Raw genomic sequence first — 11797 nt, 5'->3', positions numbered from 1 at the left:
ATGTAAGAGATGTCTTCATATATCTGGAGAGACACACTCAAATCCATGTAGTGTCCCTTGTATCCTCAGCTGGATTACAAGCTTGTATTACACGATTTGTAGAGCGGGTGGCGGCAGTGACAGAGGTGGTTTTAATCGTGGTGGACGAGGTGGCTTTGGACGGGGAGGCGGACGAGGAGGCTTCAACAGAGGCGGATATGACCAGGGGCCTCCAGAAAGGGTAGTTTGTAAGTGACATGAAGAGATTATATTTATTTAATTTGGAGCGACTGCTTCAGATCTTTAGCTTGTTTGGTCTTTATTTCAGTATTGGGAGAGTTCATGCATCCGTGTGAAGATGACATTGTTTGTAAATGCAAAACAGAAGAAAACAAGGTGCCTTATTTCAATGCCCCAGTGTACTTGGATAATAAGGAACAGATTGGCAAAGTGGATGAAATTTTTGGGCAGCTGAGAGATTTTGTATCCTTCAAAAAAACGTGTGATGTACAGTATTTGTTTTTTAAAGGCAGGTTGATTGCAAGTATTTGGCAAGTGCTTGAAGTACTGTTGCAAAATTGGGTTTCTACGAAACCTTTAATTAAAGCCAGCAGAACCAACACCCCCCTCTTATGCCCCCCCAAACCCGCCGTGTGGTCCAGAGGGCCACAGCAGAACCGCTCCCCCACACTGGGGCGGGGGTTTGCGGGCAGAGGCGCTCTCTCTTTCTTATCGGTAGAGCCCGTCAGCGCACACGGGCACACTCACAGCCGCCCGGAGCTCGCAGCGTCGCCCCCGTGCGCTCGCATCGACGCCAGGCCCTGACGGCGGGTCCCTCAGGACCCGAGCCCGGGAGTGGGGCGGGGGGGGGTCAGACCAGCACCGCGGCGGCCGGCAGGGCCCACGGCGGCTGTCGGGAGCTGCACTCCCTCAGGCGCGGGGCGAGGCGGTGCCCGGAGCCCGCCGAGCCGTCCCGGCACATGCTACAGGCGCTGAGGCGGGACTGGGGAGCGCCGCCGGCTCAGGCTCGCCTCAGCCTTCCCCACTCCCGGTGCTGCCTGGGCATGAAGCAGCTCCGAGCACCACAGCTCCCACCGGCGACCCTCTGTTTTACACGGAGAATACGCCCTGACGAGCGGCACGGGTCGCCGGCCGACCGACCGACCGACCGACCGACCGACCAAGACAACAAACGGCCACGGCTGCTACGCACCAGCACCATGACTCACTTTGGGATGCTTTTGCGACGGTGTCGGTCGGAGGTGCCGTTTCACTTACGGCAGGCGGCCTCGTTTCCGGCGGCGGGGGCCGTTTCCCGGTGACGGTGCGCGCTGCTGACGCAAGCAGCTGGTAGCAGCGGGGACGGCGCGCACGTGGAGGTCGGGCTCGAGACGCGCGCGGGACGGGTGGCAGAGGACAGAGCCGTTAGCAGCTGTTGGCGGTCCCTCAGCGCCCAGGGGCGCGGGCGGGGCTGCCGCCGCTCCTGCCCCGCAGCCCCAAGGGCCGGCGGCAGCCCCCAGGGAGGGCCGGGGGTCCGGGGAGGGGCGGTCTTGGCGGGGGTCCCCGTGCCCGGGCTGCAGGCGGTGCCCTGTGGGCCTTGTGCGGTGCCGGGGGAAGGCGCTGTGGTTGCGCGCCGAGTGTGGTCTCGCTTTGTGCCGCTCCTTCGCGGGGCTGGAGGGTGGCACGTTCAACCCTCACACAGGTGAGTGAAGAACGTGCCGTCCCTGCTACTCACTTTTTACACGTAGGCGTTGCAGTGGATGATATTTTAGGTGTAAACTTGATTTTTCATGTGCCTGCATGTTTTTAGGGAGGACTGAAACGGCTAAGCATTAAATTCACAAGCAAGGCTGTCAGGAGACCTTAATTCATACATCAGGTCAAACATGAAATATCTTTTACTTCTAAACAGCTGATTTTTTTCCACAATTTAGGAGGTAGTAGAGAATGTCTTTTCGTGGACGAGGAGGTGGAGGAGGAAGAGGAGGTGGCTTCAATCGCGGAGGAGGTGGCGGCGGTGACAGAGGTGGTTTTAATCGTGGTGGACGAGGTGGCTTTGGACGGGGAGGTGGACGAGGAGGCTTCAACAGAGGCGGATATGACCAGGGGCCTCCAGAAAGGGTAGTTTGTAAGTGACATGAAGAGGTTATATTTATTTAATTTAGAGTGACTGTTTCAGATCTTTAGCTTGTTTGGTCTTTATTTCAGTATTGGGAGAGTTCATGCATCCGTGTGAAGATGACATTGTTTGTAAATGCAAAACAGAAGAAAACAAGGTGCCTTATTTCAATGCCCCAGTGTACTTGGATAATAAGGAACAGATTGGCAAAGTGGATGAAATTTTTGGGCAGCTGAGAGATTTTGTATCCTTCAAAAAAACGTGTGATGTACAATATTTGTTTTTTAAAGGCAAGTTGATTATTGAGTAGAATTTCTGTAGTAGTTTAAAATAGTTCAGGGCTTGGCTACCAGTTAGATGTGAACAGTCACAAGTCCAGCTGCAACTGTTGGTGTCAGATGCCTCATTTCCATTAAGTGTCTTATCTTAAAGCTTTTTCAATAAGATGGAGTACCTTAGGTCAGGCAGAGGTTTTCAGTCGGTACCAGTACTGACAGATGTCTTTTGGATCTATGGTGATTTGAAATGTTACTTTTTCTAGCTACCTGACCAAATTTTCTGCTATACTCACCTATAACAAAATTAGATTGAGGGAGCAGGTGGTTTTTTTTTTTTGTGCATTAGGGGACCTTGCTCATGCTCCGTCTTGTTACTGAATTATAAAGGTGAGTTTCTGTGAGGAAGTCCTATTGCTCACAGTCCAGCTTATTACTTAAACTGCCAATAAAAGTGGCCGTGTGATAGGATATCCTCTTGCAAAGCAAGCTTGTTGAGACAGAGGCACTGGGTCTGTTCTGTTATCACTGCCAGATTGACAGAATCCGTGACAAAAGTGGAACAACTGGGTGAGTAACCCTGTAATATGGCAGTATTACAGACTTAGCCTGTGTTGGTTGGTTTAGCATCAGTAACTAGCTGCGTGCATTTTCCTCTCCCACATCAAACAGGAAGTAAAATGTGCAGGTTTAGATCACTGTCATGTTCTGAATGTATGGACTTGCAGATTTACATTCTGTATCAGAATTATTTGAATTTCAGAAACTTGGTTTCTTTCTGCAATAAGATATTAAGAAAATACATTAATGGATTTTGCAGGTCCTTCCCAGTTTAATCTTGAGTTTTAATTAAGCAGAGTTGGCCAGCAGCTCTTTTGGATCTTAGGAACCATATACCAAAGTCCTTGCAAACTGGAGAGCCAAAGGATTCATAGAAGACTGCATGTGGGGTTACAGAGAGTGTCTGCCACTTCATTGTAGGATGCGGCTGGGCACGTGGTTGGTCCAGCAGTCCCTGCTGGCTCTTATCTTTCCACAGCCAGGCAGTTGTACCACCCAGCAGCAGCAGCACTAGCAGAGCCCCTGCAGCATTGAAATTGTTCCAGATATGCCTTGAGGTCACCCTGGGGCTTAAGGGGTTGTCACTTGCTACACAAATCTGTTTCTTTACAATTATGTTTTTATGTACTCTTTCCACTGGTATGTTTTTCGTTATACCTTAGTATGTGGAAGGAGAAAATTATTTTACCACAAAATACCGTATTTGTTAACTATGAAAAAACCCCGAAAAAATTTGAAAATAGTTTCTCCTGATCTTCTAATTGTAACTTTTCATTTGCGGTGATGATGTTTAGCTTAATTTATAAAACACTAATTTAGAAAATGTTTGAATGTGCCTTTCATACAATAATCAAAATCATTATTTGTAATGTTTTATTCCTGCTATATTCCTTAAAGAAACAAACAGTATTTTTCAGTGAAACTGTCTGAGAACATGAAAGCCTCTTCATTTAAAAAAATGCAAAAGGTTAGTCAATCTAAATAACAGAATTCTACTGTATGTCAACATTAGATAAAATTACTCTTATCAGATAATGAAAGCTTTATTAATTTTTTATTAACTTTAAAAGTTAGTTGTCCTTTGTAAACATAAGCATTCATTTCCTTTTCCTTTTTATCTGCCACATTCTTCCTTTTCCCTGCCCCACAGAAAAAGATGTAACAAATGAAACTCCTGCAAATATCATCTATATTTTAAGAACTTCGTAACACTCTGATTTATGTCTTGTATGCTTTCCTTATTTGGCTATTTGATGAGGACAATTTGATATAAAGGGTTAAGACCAAATTGTGGGTATTTGTAAAGGGAGATACTAATGCGCTCTTTAGCCTTGGTATTTTCAAAGCATAATGGAACTCTCTTCCTGCAGTTTTATATAGATCCAGCGAAGCTGCTACCCCTTCAGAGATTTTTGCCAAGGCCTCCTGGAGAAAAAGGTGCTCCCAGAGGAGCTGGTAGAGGAGGACGTGGTGGTGGACGTGGAGCAGGAAGGGGTGGTGGTAGAGGTAAGATCCATAGAATGAAAGCTGCAGATTGTTGGGGTATTTTGGTGTGGAGTGGGTTGTTTGTGTTTTTTTGGTTGGTTGGTTGGTTGGTTTTGTTGTTTTTTTTTTTTTTTTGAGGGGGTGGATTGTTTGTGGGTTTTTTTGGTAATGCTGCAGTTGAGTACTTGAATATCAACAGTTATATTGGAAAGAAAAATGTTATGCATATTTCTGTTTGATGACTGTCACGGTTTAACCCCAGCCAGCAACACAGCCACTCGCTTGCCACCTCCCACCCCCCAGCAGAGCGGGGAGAAGAGGGAGAAAAAGAAAGGGGAAAAAAGACTCATGGATTGAGATAAAGACAGTTTAATAGAACAGTAAAGGAAGAGGAAAATAATAATATTAATTATAATAATGATGATGGTAAAATAATATACAAAATAAAGTGATACAACACAAGTCACTCTCACCACTCCACGATCGATTGCCCAGCCCGTCCCAAGCAGTGATCGTGGATTCCCGCCCCCCTGGCCAACCCCCATTTATATATACTGAGCATGATGTCTATGGTCTGGAATATTCCTTTTGGCCAGCTTGTCCTGTCTATGCTCTCTCTCAGCTTCTATGGGAAGCCGAAAAAGTCATTGACTAATGTGAACATTACTTAGCAACAACTAAACTAATATGTGCTGTCAACATTATTCTCCTACTAAATCCAAAAAACAACAGCTACTAGAGAGAAAATTAATTCTATCCCAGCTGAAACTGGGATAATGACTTAATGGAAGAGACAGTGATGTCCTTCCAATGGCAAGATCTAGGCTTCCGTAGCTAGCTAAATAACAGCCCCAAAACATAGGGAGGAGAGTACCCGGATTTATAACAAAGACAGAAAGCGTGACTACTAAGCAAGCTTGTGGTAAAAGATTGTAGATAATACACACTCAAAACTGTCAGTGAAAGCTGTATTTTGAGTATGTTCCAAAAATCTAGTTTGGACAGAATACTTGAAATGCAGTGTGTGAGAGGGGGGCAAATGACCTGATAGATCTCTTCCTTCTTTGCTTTTTAAACATCAGCCTGGAGAAAAGGAGGCTGAGGGGAGACGTTATCGCTGTACCTGAAAAGAGGTTGTAGCAAAGTGTCTTCTCCCAAGTAACAAGCAGTAGGGCAAGAGGAAATGGCTTCAAGTTGTGCCAGAGGAGGTTTAGATTGGATGTTAGGAAAAATTTCTTCATCGAAAGAGTTGTCAAGCATTGGAACAGGCTGCCCAGGGAAGTGGTTGTCGCCATCCCTGGAGGTATGTAAAAGAAGCGTAGATGTGGTGCTGAGGGACATGGTTTAGTGGTGGACTTGGCAGTGCTAGGTTAACGGTTAGAATCAATGGTTTAAAGGTCTTTTCCAATGTAAATGATTCTATCATGTACTCAATTAAAGCTGAGGTTAATTTTTTCTTACATTGCAGTTTCTTCCCTGTTCTCCCTACCCTGCCCTGTTGTGTGCAGTGAGGCACAAGCGTTTCAAAGCTTTTTGGTTTGTTTGTTTTAATGTTCTGTTGCATTGTAATTAATTAATAACTATTAATTAATAGTTTTAAATTAAATTTTTTGCTCTCATGAAAGAAAGTTATTGTCTTTAAAGAAAAGGAAAAAAAAAGAAAGTAAGTTGGTGTCTTTAGTATTTTGGACATTGTATATCAGATGTTAAACAATACCTAAAATGCACAAATGGTCCCTATAAGAGACAGGGTACTAATAATTGACCTAGTAACTGTCCAGCAAATGGCAGTTTCTGGTTGGTTTTTTTTTTTTGGTTCTTTTCCTTTCAGAAGCTGTCAATGAAATAAGTTGTTATGGATGACAAAGGATTTTTATGCTCCTTAAAGTGTAATTTCTTTCCTATGCTCAGGAGGATTTGGAGGAGGAAGAGGTGGAGGAAGAGGAGGAGGATTTAGAGGAGGAAGAGGTGGAGGAGGAGGAGGATTCAGAGGAGGAAGAGGTGGTGGAGGAGGCTTTCGGGGTGAGTGTGCAGTTTTTACATTTCAGTAATAAGAATGGCTCCTGATTTCTAGAGCTTTTCAGTATTAAATAGAATGTTGTATTTTTTAATCTCTTGTAGGTGTTTACAGTTATATGCAAAAAGTTTCTGTGCATCACAGTAGCTAGCTTAAACTGAAGTACAGTATGCTGTGTTTTTTGTTGCTTGTGTAAGACCATGCTAGTTTTTTGCATTCGAAAAGGACTGTGAGAACAGATAATGATGCTAAATTACTTTATCAAGTCATTTAGGGTTATGTATATAATTTATTTGCTTTAAATGCATCTAAGATGTGATTTTTTTTTTTTGGTGTGTTTTATTTCCCTCTTAAAATAGGAAGAGGATATTAAAAGTGGAGCCAGACGTATATCCCTGCTGTTACTGTATCGCCTGCAGAAGTGAAGAACAAGGAAAAATTTTTGTAAAGGATTCTGGAAAAGTTCTTTTTATAAAGAACTTGAAGCTGTAAAATGACAATTATTGTTAAACTTAATGACTGTTGATCAACACACGACAAGAGCGTAGCCCCAGGTGAAGAACTGAAGACTGCTCAGAATATACTTGAACTTTTTTAACTAATCCGGGATTCAATGTTATTCTTAAACTGTTTGCTTCTGACAAGTGACATAGTCAATACTTGACTTCATGTTGGAGTTTGGCGTAAACAATCAATTGAAATGTTTTTTTAAAAAACCCTACGGGTTCACTACATGCAGATGCGTCAGTATGAACCTGTTACCTATGTGTGACTGATCCCTGGTTCTCGTCCTCTTTTTATATTGAATGTCCTGGGTTGCTCTGAAGTGGACTTGCTGTTAATGTTTGTGAACCTTTTTTTTTTACACACCAAACTTCAGAATTTTGTGTTGATAGATTCTTTTTTTTATGCGTAATAATGTATAAAAGGAAAAGAAGATAGCAAAGGATGTTTTGTAGATTTTTCTGTATAAATCTCAATGAAAGCCAAAGGCATTAAGACATGTTCTTATTAGACAGCAGCTACTGTCTAATGAATAAGGCAAAGTTAATACTATTTTGAAGTCACCTAATTGTATCTAATTACACTGATATTAAAATTCGTAAGGGTTTTTAACTGTCCCCACCTCCTCCTTAGTCTGATTCTCTTGAGGTTTTGATGTCCTGGCATCATACCTCTGGTGCTCTGAGCTTGCGTAGGGCTAAGATTAGATAGCCCATCATAGGGCTCCTCTGCACACAGTGCTTTCAGTTAAGTATTGCTTAAAAAAGGCATGAAAAAAGCTGCATGAGTCTTTGGTCACTTTAACTGGATGCATTATGGGGATTGTTGAAAAGCTATAACTGTCTCTTCTTAAGGATGGAAGAGAACAGGGTGCCTCTCTAAACTTGGAAATAAATAAGAATAGCAAAGTAGATTTCCCCTGGATTTCATCCAGAGCCAGGAGTCCATTCACAGACTCTCATACCAAGCACTTTTGAAAGGGACTGTAGAATAATCTAGATTGAAGTATTTTGAACATCTTGTTCAATGTGGAAAGAAGTACGTTTCAGAATTGATCCTACTGTTATACTTTTTAATTAATGAATGCAATAGCAAGCAAATGAGTTATATTAGTCTTCTGTTTAACAAAAAGAAATGGATAATTTGTCAGTGCGAGGATTGGGCAGTTACTGGTCTTGTTAATGAACGTGACTGCTAGTTTGAATAATCTCTGGAACAAAACTTGAAACAAGGGAGCAAAACAAATATTCAAGAATTCAATTAAGTCTGAACAGATGCTTCATGAGATAATAGATAAAAATGTTCTTCAGCTTAAAAAAGGAAACCACAGAACATTGGAATGTCTTTTGCTTTTATGAGAAGAAACTGAGTCTAATGTTCAACTGCAGCACAGTCAGGAGTTGAGGTGTACAGATTATGTTCCTGATATTGCTACAGACTTAACTTTAGCCAGGTCAATTAAATCCAGACCTCTGAAGATGTTTAGACTTTTGTTGCTGTGTATTCCTAGCCCTGAGTGACTTAGGACTCTGACTTGAAGCATTGTAGAATTGCCCGTTAGCTATACTATGCAAGTTGTTTCATCCCTGGCATACCACATGCTAGTTGAACAATACCAACCTGCAGTGAAACTGGAATTGTCATTACTTCTGTCATATTTGTAATTGCATCTTCTGCTGTGCTGTATTTCTTCACTGATGCTTCAGTAGCTAGTTGTGGGTAGCTGGCTTTGATCTTTCCTTATTCTTCTGGCTTTGGAAGGCTAATGTAATGCAGTCCTCACTCATACACCCAGATTCATGCTCTGCTTTGCTGTTTGCACTGCATGCTTTAGGGGCATACTTCTTCCTGGGGTATCATAAGGCTGTACTGCCATCCCATTTAAACTGCATGATGTGACAGCTGATGTTTCAATTGCATGAAGTACTATCTTGCCTAGGACAAGAAGCGTATGCTTTGAATCTCACAGCAGATGGAGCAGTGAATCAGCCTGAAGCCATTGCAAGACCAAAGCAAAGACTTTTACATTTGTGTGCAGAGGAGTTAAAAAACAATGTACGTTGCAGCTTTAGAGGGAAGATTGGCCTCTTGATTGCAGTCCCAGCTGAGAAATGCATGAGGAGCATTATGGCATGTCCTGCGGATACAAACAATGTTGGATGGGATTAACACAAACATCCCAAGTAAATTTATAATCTTAGATCTGTGTGGAGGTTGTAGGATGTTCAGATGCTTATGGAAGAACATCCTTAGTGATTAGATGTGAAATGAGCTGCCATATGAGGAAGCAGTGTCTGGACGTGTGGTGATGTCTTTTTTTTCTACCCCCCCCCCCCCCCCCCCCCATTCTGGGGAAGAATGGTGTTTGGTTGTGGCAGGGCCCATCCAGTCCCTGTTCTGCCTTGTCTTCTCTATGCCATGGCATGACCCTGCCCTCCTAATGCAAGTCATTGCTAACTGTAATAGATGAAAATTCAGTCTTAAAAAAAATTAAGATGTCTTCTCTGCAGTGTAATGCTGCAATGAACTAAAGTACAGGCTCCCTAATTTTATATGACACCTTCCTCTGTGTCTTGAACCTTCTATTCAAATCTTATCTCTGATTCTGTTACTGCGCTCCTGATCCTAGGAAGTGAAGTGTTTGAGTTTTATATGTGAACTTACAGGTATCCTAGGCTTTTTCTGCAGAGAGTAAGAAAGGGGGGCTCACCGGCACCCTGACAGAAACAGGTAGGCAGAAATGGAAAGTTTCAAGTAGCCATGGTGTCTGGGGATAAGAAGTCACAGTGCAGTCTGAAACAAGGGAGGGGTGGGGGGAGAAGGTGTTGGTGGCAGTGTAGGTTCTGGATGACACTTCAGTGTTCCCTGAATTTCCCCTCACTGGCTGCCTGTGGGGCAGATGGCTGGGCCACATAAAGAACTTTTCGCCTGCCACCTGCTCCAGCAATGCAAAGGGCGGGTTGGTGTCCTGCAGTATTCCTCTGAAGCTCAAGAAGAAGGTAGGCTTCAGTTCACCCCACAATGCTTGGCTTCCCACTCAGGACAAAGCTGTAGTGGTGTCACCTGCCTGCCTCCTTGTCCGCTTGTCAGTGTGTGCATGCGCTGACTGTTGGCAGAGCACTCCATGACCAAGTCCTGTTTTCAAAATGCGGTTGAAAGTGAATGTGTTAGCCACTGCAATATTTGAACCAGACATAGGGTCTGAATTTTGGCTGATTTTGAAAATGGCAGGTGGTAAATCACTAGGATCAGATTGCTTAAAGGTATTTAGAAGATCTTGAGCCTTTTGTTCTCGCCACACTAAAATTCTGGTTTTATATTTTTTCTATGAGGGATCTAGATGTATTGTAAAGCATAAATTGTTAGAATGGCCTTAGTGCCCCTGCATTCCTTGTTGGAGGTTTTTTTTCTCCTTGTGTTTTCTGTAGTTGTTGGGATGGGATGGTTCAATATAGTTCATAGATTTGCTGTGTTACTTTGACAGAGAAGGTTGATGAAGTGCAGAAAATAATTGGGCTATTTTAACGTATGTCTGCAGCAGTGGCTGTTGTAGAACAGAAAGGATTCTCTAGCACTGACATGAAGTTACTGATGTTTGCCTGAAGCAATGCTGGATAGTCACATACATACTGGTGCAAAGATATTTGCAGTTGTGCAAAGCATTGTCATGGCAAGGAACCGTGTTGTCTTAAAAAAAAAAAAACAACCCAAAACATAGCTATGGCATGAAATATGGCAAGTGAAAAGCTTTGTTGAGTCACATACTTTTCAGGGTGTTTTCTTCAGTCAGTTGAAAAATGTCTTTAGTTCAGAGTCAAACTTTTCTAATCAACAGTTTAAATCCAGTAAAAGTCTCGGGGGGGTTGGTGGTGTAGGGAAGTAATTTATTAATTTGTTTTCTGTTGGGTATGGAGCATTTGCATGTTTGTGAAAGTAAGATAAAAGGGAAGTTCTGCCATATAGAGCCCTCTAGTGGTGATGTGCTTAATAAACGTGGGGTTGGTTGGTTTTTTTTTTAGTGTGGTTACCGCTGAAAATAGGGAAGATGTGTTTCGGATTTTTTTTTTTTTTAATTTTTATTTTTTTAATGCAAACGGTAAGTTTCTCTATTCTCATCGCTTGGATTGAAGTATACTTTACACATAACTGAAAGCAACTTGCTAAACCCTGTAATGAGTTTTGCATTGCCCCGTATCTATACAGATACAAACTGAAGAATGGGCTTACATAGAAATTGTGTTTTGTTGCTACTGATCTGCGACAAGTGGGAAGGAAAAGCATCAGCTGAGGTTATAAAGTGCCCCTTTGACACAATCTGCTATTGGAGGATAAAAACAGCCTGAGGGTTTGGATTTTTTTTTCTTATGTCAGTATTAAAAACCAATGTTATAAAACATGGCTTATCTGGCTTAGGAACTGTGGTTCCAACTTTCTGGGTTATTTGTACACTTTAATATTTAATTCACTGCTTTATCTTTTTTTTTGCTTTGTTTTATGAACTGCAGTGTTCTAGAAAAAAATTACTTTTAGGTTAATGATAAGTAATGTCTGCCTTTGATTTCGACTTTTTTATCTCAATTCCTGTTGCTGTAAAATTAGCCCAATTTAAGAGAAGAGGAGATGGAGACAATGTGATGGTACATAGGATGGACTGCACATATTAGAAACTTGCGTTTTAACCAACAAGTACATAAAAAATCTGTATGATCTCATTAACTGCTACTCTAAGTCTGGAATCCTATCTGAATAAAAATAGTAATGCTTTGCTTTTCTGAGACATTCAGCATTGCGAGCTCTGACTTCTGTGGAAGCTGCAGGATCTGAGATGCTTTTGAAAATCTTGCCAAAGTTTCAGGG

General features: G+C 42.4%; 1 protein-coding gene across 3 annotated transcripts; it reads left to right on the top strand.

Moving 5' to 3' along the window:
- The first annotated feature begins 1209 nt into the window (after positions 1–1209).
- GAR1 (GAR1 ribonucleoprotein) lies at positions 1210–7551 on the top strand. Of its 3 annotated transcripts, XM_082482052.1 has the most exons (7): positions 1210–1358; positions 1914–2107; positions 2188–2342; positions 3842–3901; positions 4305–4440; positions 6331–6441; positions 6796–7551. In XM_082482052.1, exons 2-7 carry the CDS (start codon positions 1927–1929, stop codon positions 6807–6809), a joined length of 657 nt encoding a protein of 218 aa, XP_082338178.1. In that variant the 5' UTR covers positions 1210–1358; positions 1914–1926; the 3' UTR covers positions 6810–7551. The 3 variants fall into 3 exon arrangements, with proteins under 3 accessions (XP_082338178.1, XP_082338177.1, XP_082338179.1); XM_082482051.1 differs by lacking the exon at positions 1210–1358 and having other exon boundaries at positions 1777–2107; XM_082482053.1 differs by lacking the exons at positions 1210–1358; positions 6331–6441; positions 6796–7551 and adding an exon at positions 5502–5576 and having other exon boundaries at positions 1777–2107.
- Positions 7552–11797: the final 4246 nt, after the last annotated feature.

Source organism: Vanellus vanellus, assembly GCF_965231255.1.
Source record: "Vanellus vanellus genome assembly, chromosome: 4".
Classification (NCBI taxonomy): domain Eukaryota; kingdom Metazoa; phylum Chordata; class Aves; order Charadriiformes; family Charadriidae; genus Vanellus; species Vanellus vanellus.
This window is presented reverse-complemented; position numbering and strand designations above follow the sequence as displayed.